Source organism: Synchiropus splendidus, chromosome 12 (genome assembly GCF_027744825.2).
Source record: "Synchiropus splendidus isolate RoL2022-P1 chromosome 12, RoL_Sspl_1.0, whole genome shotgun sequence".
Taxonomy (NCBI): Eukaryota; Metazoa; Chordata; class Actinopteri; order Syngnathiformes; family Callionymidae; genus Synchiropus; species Synchiropus splendidus.
The window spans coordinates 8,657,823-8,668,281 of NC_071345.1; the positions used below are offsets into that span (position 1 = coordinate 8,657,823).

Here is a 10,459-nt window from a genome sequence, read left to right on the forward strand (position 1 = left end):
TGGTGTCATTAATCACGTGACCCAATTTGACCCTAGCTGAGGGATAATGGCAAATATGACGGACCATGTAAACATGTTGGCTCTTTTGTGTCAAACAAGTGGTGCCAGAAGTGGGATGGTCAAACTGGGGGAGGCTATTTGGAGTGTCTGTGTTGGAGTGGTGTGTCTACGTGCGTAAAAAATAATTTAACTTTCTTTTGAAACCCAAGAGATAATGATGCATGAGTATATGGGGCCGATGGCAAACTAGTGATGGAAACTGGTTCTTGACCAGTCTGAGACCATGGGGTGCATTGGGTGCAGTATGCGATGGACAGATTAGTACACGCCTTGTGTGCCATGAAAACCGTTCTAATAGTCGCTCAGATTCACAAGCTTCCAAGGCTCCCAAAAGACCTGGTTTTATCCCACCATCCATCATTCCGTCTTACTATGGACTGTGTCCGGACCAGAAGATAAAGCTGGTCTTTCCACAGGAGGTGATGGCACCAATCCTGATTGGACATGATCATTGCCTCAAGAGAGAGAGAGAAACCATCATCATGGCCATACCTTGGAAAGATGGACAAGCCATCTCCCATCACCTCAAGATACCAAAGTACCTGATGAACCAGATCTTATTTTCGCTAAGGGTTGGATGTCGATGTTGATATCCTGCGCTACTTTTTGTCAGATTGCATACTTTGGACAGCATAAGCTCAGCCACAGTGGCGATAACCACCGCAGCCAAGAGCGATGGACAGATAAAAGGTGGCCTTAGACCCCTGGTGTAGTGAGAGGGGGTACCCAGAACCCAGCTCTGGACCCTTCCAAGGTTCCATCGTCAACCTTCGATCGTTCCTATCCTAATTCGCTTCGACAGGATCGAGTGACAAGACATAAGGAAAGAAGCAAAGGAATGGTTTTGTATCTCAGCTATATTAAATTGCTGACTTTATTCTTTTAGTTACAACCTTTAAATAGTTATAACTGCTGATATTCACAACAAAGATAAAAACAGTCAAAACGCTTCCAAGTGCTGAACAATATTTGATCAATATCAGTGTTAGTGTTAACTTCACAGAGTCCACCTTTATAGACATTTTTAACGTTGCGCTTCAGAACCCAGCGCAGGCACACAGACGGGACAGCAACCACGTAAAGACACCATAGACCTCATTGCTAGTAAGGGTCGCGGGCTGCCTGTTCCTCTTTGCGTTTGGTTGCAGCACCCGGTCGAAGGACGGCGACTAGCATGCCCTTTTTTTGTTTTTTTGTTTTGAACACATGCGTCGTTTTTGGTTTCCTTCATTTGGGGATTGAACACAGCAATGCATGATTGAATTGGTCATCAAGCTCATTGGTCTCAAGTTTGTATCAAATAGGTTCTCTCCAGGATCGACGGCGGGTTTCCTATACAGGTGAATCTAGCATGACGGTTACATCCTACCTAGACTGACTGTTATCAGGCTACACAGTGGGTTGCAGCTGTCGCAGTCTTTCTCTTGAGCTAGACGCGCTATTCTCTTAAATAGTCGCTCGAGAGTGTCTGTGAGTCTTCTTCTTCCTGGTGAGCCGCTGGAGGTGATTCATATATCGCTGGACTTGTACATGTCAGAAAGTAGCCGTGTGATTGGGACGTTGCCGATAGTCTTCTTGAAGAAAACCTCTTCGATGGTGGACGGACTCACGGAGCGCAGCGCTGGCAGCAGGAGGAGGAGCTTCCCGAAACGACACGGCTGAGTAGGGTACCTGCGGAGAGGCAATCATGGTATTAAAACTTACTTCTTTCGTACATTACAAAAGATCTAGAAATGGAGGGCCTGCCGAAACTCTATGGGACTCATTCCCATACCATAAATTGGTTTGAGGTCCTGTACTCTACCCTATAGTCTTCTACCATGGTACCCAAATGGATTCCCAATTTGATGCTGGTTGGGGTTTTTCCCCTGGATTATTTTTTCCCCTCAGCACAGAGGTGTCTCCGTTGGGGGACAGATGGATGACAGAGCACATTGTACGTCTTTCCTGGTCTACCTTAAGAGGCACAGGGTTGGGGATGACACTGCGAGTCAGACTACTCGTGTGTTTGAGTAGAAAACCCAGTGTAGGGAGCCCCTATCCTGCTAAAGCACTGGGGAGAACCCTGACCTGGTTCCTACACTTTGCTCAGTGTGAGCTGTTGTTTTCCATTTTGGTGCCCAAACAACCTAGTTGGAGAATAGTATTGACATTTCATCACTAGATATCTGAGGTACCCAGTTACTCTTGAGTCAAAGCAGGGTAGATCTCAGTCTCTGCCCTCTAACATTTCAAAGAATGTAGGTGAAAGCGATGCATGTTACCTGGTGTGTATGTAGCTGTTTAGCGTTAGCTGTGCCTCGTCCTGTAGTGCTGCGATGGCACTGGCGTTTCGGAAACTTCTGAGCTCAGTGCCGCCGTGAGCTGGAACTGCGACACACAGTCATGGTGTTAACAAAAGAGATGCATGAACGTTAGCGGCTAATTTGACCTCCAAGCTGCTCACCGGCTTTAAATGTGACGATACACTTCAAGCAGGCGAACTCTGTGGCGTCCAGGCGCATCTGTCTGAATCGGGTCACCACCTCCTGAAGCGCCTGGATCTCAGACATGATCTTGTTCATCCGCTGAGACTCTGTGTTTTCTGTGTTCATTCCTGGGGTTTTGACACAAGGAGAGTCACGCAATGTCGCAGCCAACGGAGTCAGAATGTTGGCTGAGATGAGCCACCTGAAACAGCCAGGAGTGTGGTGGAGTCCACGGGGATGGCCCACTGCGCGATGCCCAGGACGAAGAGTTCCCGCCAGGCATCCTCCAGTAGTATGAGCTGCAGAGGAGCGTGAGTGTGGTGAGCTTTCATATGCACACTCAAACCTACCTAACAGGGTTAGGTCAGTGACAATAAATGTAAAAAAAAAAAAAAAAAAAAAAAAATATATATATATATATATATATATATATATATATATAAACTATATAATATATTATATATATATTAATGTAATATATTAAGTAATCTTAATTATTAGTTTAAATACCAGCAATACTCCAAAGTGTATTGAGCTGACTAAATTTGAAAGATGAGCTAGAATATGAATGAAATTCTGACATTGATACAATGGAAATTATAACATGTTATAATATGAAAGACAATCATTTGTATAATTGAGGTTGGTAATCGTACGATAAATTATAATTGCACTACAGTCATTGTTAATAATTAACTGCAATACACAAATACTAAAAATATTTATATGGATAGCAATATTATAGTATCGCTCCAGTAATATTGATAATATAGAATAATAATAAACATTTTTCACACACTTGAAATAACTGTTTTAAATAAAGCAAAAAAAAGAGTAAAAAGTCATGATATTTATTAGTACCTAATATACCTAGTATTACTACTACTACTAGTAATTCCACTAGAGTCCTGATAACATATATGAAATAGAGGAGTCATCATAAAATCTTTTTGAATAATCCTGAATAATTATTTCCATAATTGCATGTAAAAACTATGTTGATACTTTTGGATCATCAGACAAAAAAATTAAAAGACTGAGAATTTATATTCATTTTTCCGAAGTAGTGATAATAATGTTAGTATGAAGCAACAATGATAAAGGTTGAGAACATTATCGTGAATGCGTGTGTTTTGAATGATTTCAATATATAAATCATGCTTTTATTTTAAAATCTTATTACAGCTATTAAATATGTACAGATGAAATATTGTTTTTTCTTTTTAGTCATGTATATTTGAAGTGAGAGGGTCAATTGTCTTTTAAATGAATGAAGTAAAAGTAAGCCTGTATGGGAACGTGGGTATTGATGCATTGTCTGACTCACCTGGTCGGTCAGGGGAAGCGTGGAGAAGGCGGGGACACTCTTGGCCCACTTGATGCTCATGAACAAGAGTCGTGCGGCCGACTCACACACCGACTCGGTGGCCACCTCGTACAGGTACATGGGCGTCCCGCTGACCTCGTGAGGATACTGCGGGACAAAGTACTGTTGTTATTTCCCTGCGGTTTTTGTTTACAGCCAAGGTCAAATTCCAAGCCACAGCGCCTGCTCTGACGGTCATTAGTGGGGCTTGTGGTGGATTTCCCGAGAGAAATCTAATTGGCGGATTATATGCTTGTTAAGCAGCGCAAGAATTTCAACTTCTCACCCTCGCAGCGGAAAATAATCCCAGAATTACAGAACTTTAAAATATAACGGAAATCGGCGTCACGTCTGTCAGTGATTGATGGCTCACCTTTGGGGTGGGCTGAGCCAGCCCCACGATGGCCTGCCTCTCAGGCGTGGTGGTGACCGAGCTCATCTCCAGGTTGTGGGGCTCCAGCTGCGTGACAGTGGTGAAGAAGGGGGGTCCGGGCAGGGATGAGCCGGGGAAATGTGTTGATGATCCGTTCACCTCTTTGTGACCCCGGAAATAGAGGGCGACCTGCTTTCGGATGGTGGACGTCCGGGGGCCCCTCTCATGCTGGACGGCTGTGACACACAATCGGAGCAACACGTGAGCCGAGGTTTCGCCTCAGTAGTGGTTGGTACATTCCGTTTCATTTGAATTCATCAAAGGAAATCTTTCGTCCCTCAACTTTTGAAACCTTCTTCTGAGTTGATCATTGTTTTCCTTTCAAAGCAATTCTTTTCTAAAGACTGCGGCAGACGCCACGTAACTTAGCTTCTCTGATCAGAAGGTGACATTTCTGTTGTCATTGTTGCTATTGCACCATGATTTTGCCTTTGAACTGTTAACATAAAAAATACTTAAGATTCACTGATTTAGCTTTATTTTGGTTCAGAATAAATTACAATTTAAATAATATACAAATTTAGTTTTAACTGAAATTTCAAAAAAGTAAACTTTTTTTCTCAAAAAAAAAAAATCTGCTAAAATTCTTCTATTTTACATGAATTTCCTTCATTATTCTAAGAAAAAACTCTTTGTTTCCACCTAAAAATCTCATTTTTTCGCTTGAGGTGGAACATAAACTATACATGAATTTGTCAAAAACAATACCTCCCTTTACAAAGTCATCAGTCAGAGACTAGATGTCTTTCATGGATGTCGCCAGGTCACATGACTTCGGAATGAAACCACAACGCAGCCCAAGAACCATGAGAGGAAATGGCATCTCCACTCTGGCATGGGAATGTCTAGTGTCTTGTACCCAGAATTGATCTTATAAGCAACACAAATTGAGCTAAGTGAATTAATGGAGGTTGAAATCTGCTGTACTGTATGTACTTTGTATGTACTTTGCATATATAGGTTTTTAAATGCTTGTTTGCAAAATAAATGTCCTTTGCAAGACTTATTTAATGATGTATTATTGATATACACAATTATAACTATTCCATTTAATTTTAAATAACTATTCATTTTGGATTTATAGATTAATAAAGCGTGAGTGGAACTGACAGATCATGGATTGCTGTGTTTGATCTTAAACAGTGAATTCAATAACTGCAATATGGCTCATTGAGACTGAAAATATTTCCACCTCATTCCACCATACCCGACTTATTTATGGAGGCTCGCCTCGGAGCCATAGTTTCCCGCCTCCAAACGCATCATTATAGCGCGTCTATAGCCAAAGTGATGATTCAATTACCGTCTTTATTCATGCTCACTTCCAGACACTTTTTCAATCGGCACGCTCGGCACTGGTTTCTGTGGGTTTTGTCAACAGGACACCCGCCCTGTTCGGAGAGAAAAGACAGAGAAGAGTGTGAGTGCGAGCGCATCTCAGCTGTTCCGCTCCCGAGCCGCAGGTGAATCCGTCTTTTCCTACTGCCCCTGAACTGCCCACAGCGCTTGTCGCGGCGAAGTTGCGTTACGCGTGTCCCAACCTGGAGGTTTGTAGGGTTTGCGAGCTTTTGCAGAAAATAGAAACGCTCACCTGAGAGCCTGATTTGCAGACGTACGTCCTGTTTCTGCGGATGCTCCGTTTGAAGAATCCCGAGCAGCCGTCACACGCGTAAACGCCGTAGTGCTTCCCTGAACTGCGGTCCCCGCACACCTTGCACGGGATGTCCAAAATCCGACCTAAAGGAAATACAAAGAAATAGATTTTTTTTTATTAAATATGTCAAAGAAACGCTTTAAAATAAAAGTTTTTAATACTTCAAAAAAATGTTTTGGAGTGACTTCAAGCGTATATTTTTTATTAACACATTTTAACCCCCATTTATATTTTCTCGTTACCTCCCTAAAATAAACTAAACTAGATATGGGGACAATTCTTCGGCTATCGGAAAAAAAAAAAAAAAAAAATGTTATTCACGTTACCTTTTTCGATTATAGAAATGTATTTGTGGGGAAACAGTACGTAGTACATGCATTTAAGCTTATAAATATTTGTGTGTAATTCCCATTACTTCAAATTATCAAAATTTGTTCTCTGCTTCGACGTCACATGGGCGTGGCTTATGCCTTCCTTTGCATCTGATAGTCAGGTAACCAAGTTAAAAATAAAGAAGAGGCTTGAACGTAATAAAGAATCGCAAACTAAATAAACTCCACTTAAATGTTTGGTCCTGTGGGAAATGTATTGTTGAGGATGCTAGTGTCGGATGAATGAGTGAATAAATGGATGCTGTTGTTTGCCCAGTTTTTGGGCGTAAAACAGTGACTTTCAATTCCAAGCGAACCAAACGGTAAAAACTAAGTAAATGACGTTTAGTTAAGTGAAACTGAAATTTACTTGTGTGTACACGATTATAGAGTAGATGTTTTTGTATCTGGATTTTAGGTTTAGGTGGCAGTTTCGAACAATGTTTTGGTCTGAGGCCCGTCAACTATACTTATATATAATAATTATGTGGTCAGTCTGCCACTTTCGGATTTTTGATTCGCAAAATTTCTGTAATTCTAAATGTAGTTTTTCATGTTCTTCCTTGTAAAAAATGTCAGGTGCACTCGTGCGTCGTAAATCGCAAGTGTACAGCATTTAACTTGGGGAAACGCATGAAAATATTGATATAATTCTATTTCATGTTCATAAAAAATGCATGAAGTTGTTTTATGCAAATCTTCCAACGTGAGCGCCCATTTCTGTACTTTTTTTTTTAAACTTCTTAAATGGCATGTCTGAGTTAAGCGAGCTCATGAACGCAGCATCATCCCGCAGGAAGTCAAATGACGCTCGGTCCCTGCGCGGGTGTGGAGCGCAGCACTTGGACGTGTTCGATATGAGCCTGGTGTCCGAGAGATGGGACGGTAAAAATGACCATGGGAATCCACTCCGGAGTCCGGTGGGAAGCGTCATAACTGAACGCCGTGTAAGACAATGGCCGCAGGGCGCACAATGGAGACATTAGGGGAAAGTGTTAACTTAATGATTTTCCTCCATTGAAGCTCGTCTGACTGCCTGGATCTCGACAAGCTGCCAAGTCCGCCCCATAATGGGACTCGACAGCTGCTTTATCCCGCAGGTCTATAGGCCCGGGATTAGGGAGTGACACTGCGCCATGAGAAGAAAGCGCACCAACTAGTTTCACCAAATCAAGTGTATGTAAATGGAGACCAAGTCGAGATAAAAAAAAACAACAGGCGATTAAAAAAAAAAAAATCTCAAAATTCTGGAGGGAAAACGCGTCAATGTAATTACTCTGACGTTTCGCCACCTGCTCATTGATTCACCAGTGACCCGGCAACAAGGGTAGCATGGGAATAAGCAGTCAGCAGGAACAACAATGACCACAGGAGAGAATTATCAGGCTTCAATTGACAGATTATTAAAGAATCAGAAGGCCATAAAGACTTCTGAACCGCAGGCCCTTCAAAATGTCAAGAAACAACCAGGAAGTGTTTCAACTCAAATACCCCCAAACACAGTTTTGCGTTCTTAAATACCAGTTTAAACTGTTATTTTTCACTTAAACTGTAAAATAGATCATTTTCTTTTGAATTCTGAAAATGAAAACGTGTAAAAAAAGTCTAGAAAAATCCAATATCCATCAATATCAGACTAAACGATTATGGTGAAATATAATATTACAATATAATGTGTTTAATGTGCTCGGGCCTAGATGCAGGATTAACAACGGTTATTACATGAGTTGACACTTAGGTGTAGTAAACCAGAATAACTAATCGACAATTAAAAAAAAAAAAACGACTAAAAGGAGGTGCTCTTTAAATAGGCCAGGGTCTTGAAATGAAATTTTCAGGAGCCATTTCAGTAAGTAATGAATGGTTAGATGCTTTTGAAAATGACAGAACAATTTGAACGGTAAATTATTGTGAAATGGAGTCAAGCGAAATGCGGGACCTTGCTGTGAACTTTTCCATGGCTGTCACAATGAAACGCTCAGTACAATAATCAACATTTAATAAAACAAGGGCAAAACACACCATTTTGACTTCGTTTCTTGCGTTACTTCTCCCTTTGGTATTTGAAAAAAGTCTCAAAAAGGGCACTGATGTACAGTTCTGTACAGTGTGGCGGTGAGTGGGGTCAAAAATCAAGACAGCAGTGACAGTTATTGAAAATAAATGTATAAAACGGGCTTTAAAGTCAGTCTGTGAAGTAGTTTTTTATGATTTAATAAAATGCTTTACCATTTTATTTAGCGTAATAGGTGGGGGTGAGGAGGGGGAATGTATTTAACTTCCCTCTGTGGGGGTCCAATTCGTCTCCATTGTCAGCAGTAATTGCTGGAAGATATATGGCACATTCTATTAACGTAATCACCATCAGGGAGAGTCACCTGGATATTAAGTTTAGTGTGCAAACCGTGTAAACGCTGCCCAGGCCACCCATCTTCAGCATCGCTCACTCATCCTCATCACCTGTTTTCTGCTTCCATCCCATCCAGTTAAACAACCACGGTTGTATTTCAAGCGTGCGACAGCAGGTTTGAATATTGTGAACATTCAAGAGCATAAAACAATATCAGACACGAGGCCTCCGTTTCCAGGGGAGGCCACGATTTCTGTCGCCAAAACGACAACATATAGTGGAGTTGTGTTTGGAAGCAGTGTAATCAAATGGATTTCTAACAGGTGGCGGAGGGTCACTGACATTAAGCGACAAGTGACGCAGAATTTATTCTACAATTTAGGTCATTTCTGTTCAGATTTTTGTTAAAATGTTCGGCATTTACGCGGCAAATGGAAAATAATTATGCACTTTAATCGCTGAAGCTTCACTTTTACGCGCTCCCCTGAAATTTAAAATGGGGTTTTCATTGACTCCTGATTTGAGTCGGGGTCTGAGTCGCAGGTCAAAAGCAGGAAAGACTTACTTGATTTGACACTGAGAATATCCAGACAGCCACTTGTTGATCCGGCCGGTTTGCTCATCATGGAGACGCTGTTTTAGAATAAAGTTATGTATCAAAGTGAAAGGCGAACCAGAGGCTCTTCCCCTCGGTTCCTCAAATAGATCAAGCACTCTCTCAGTTCCAGTCTTTAGAAAGTCCAGCTGAATGTCCGCCTCTGGTTTTTGGAGACCCCGAGATGGAACCCAGGTCCGCCACCGACACCTCCGGGGGGAATCTCTGCCCGCAGCCGCGCGTCTTCTCCCGGTGAGCGCTCAGACTCGGGCGCGCAACAGGCGGAAAAGTTGCGAAAGAGACAACCGCAGCCACGAACGCTGTCCGAGGGGCGCTGAATGTCGAGGCAGGTGGATTCAAAAGCGGGACACGGTGTGACTTTGTGCTGCGACTCCGTCCAATAAAGCTCGCTAATATTTATGAGAAGTGTCAGGGGGAGGCCGGAGGGTGGAGATCTCCACTTCCTCCATCCACTTGGCTTTCCACTCCACAACTCCAGACTGACGTCACGGGGCGTGCGTGTGCGTGCGCTCAAGTCCCCCGACGCTGCCAAAAATGATACTAGCGCGATCGTTTTCTGGTGATTCTTCAGCTCTGCACGCACAATGAATAAACCTTGTCATGGTTTATGGAGATTCTGAGGGTTACGCATCATTCTTATGCCTTTATTTAAATAAATGTTTTAAAAACTCGTAACATCTAATAATGAAGTTTATCAAGAGCAACAGAAAATACTTTTCTTTTTGATTCATGGATATAATGTGCTTCATGAAGCCGGTGTTTGTATGAGTCAATGGAGATATCGATGCTGTGCGTGAAGGCAGGGTGAGGAGGAGATACTAGCTTGGCAGTGGCTCACTGGAACGAGCAAGAATGGAGGTACGAGTTGTGACAGAGGGAGCAGGATCACAGTTTGAGCCCTCGTGCCCTGAACTCAATAAAAATCATAAATAAATAAATAATAGTTCAACTAAAATAGGTTCAGAAAGCAAGCAACATTATTAGCCAATACAGTTTTTAAGCATTTGGAGCACCAAAATCTATTTATCCATCACTACACGTACATTATTTTGTGGCATGAAGTTTATTTTTAACTCTGAAGAGAGGTGATGTTCACACCCTGAATGAGCTTTAACTAATGGAGCAGTCCCCATATTGTGGA

The 10,459-nt window shown here is 42.1% G+C and overlaps 1 protein-coding gene across 1 annotated transcript; it reads right to left on the minus strand.

Moving 5' to 3' along the window:
- Positions 1-907: 907 nt before the first annotated feature.
- On the minus strand, positions 908-9,677 carry nr2e1 (nuclear receptor subfamily 2, group E, member 1). The gene is made up of 9 exons (XM_053881284.1): positions 9,268-9,677; positions 5,919-6,064; positions 5,631-5,718; positions 4,268-4,503; positions 3,856-4,002; positions 2,731-2,827; positions 2,507-2,656; positions 2,325-2,430; positions 908-1,731 (listed from the first exon to the last, which is right to left on the minus strand). Exons 1-9 carry the CDS (start codon positions 9,326-9,328, stop codon positions 1,569-1,571), a joined length of 1,194 nt encoding a protein of 397 aa, XP_053737259.1. The 5' UTR covers positions 9,329-9,677; the 3' UTR covers positions 908-1,568.
- Positions 9,678-10,459: the final 782 nt, after the last annotated feature.

Coding starts and splice junctions, on each gene's coding strand:
- nr2e1 (XM_053881284.1), bottom strand. CDS start 9,328: ATGATGAGCAAACCGGCCGGATCAACAAGTGGCTGTCTGGATATTCTC. Junction 6,065..9,267: donor TATTCTCAGTGTCAAATCAA/GTAAGTCTTTCC, acceptor TATTTCCTTTAG/GTCGGATTTTGGACATCCCG. Junction 4,003..4,267: donor TGGCTCAGCCCACCCCAAAG/GTGAGCCATCAA, acceptor TTTGTCCCGCAG/TATCCTCACGAGGTCAGCGG.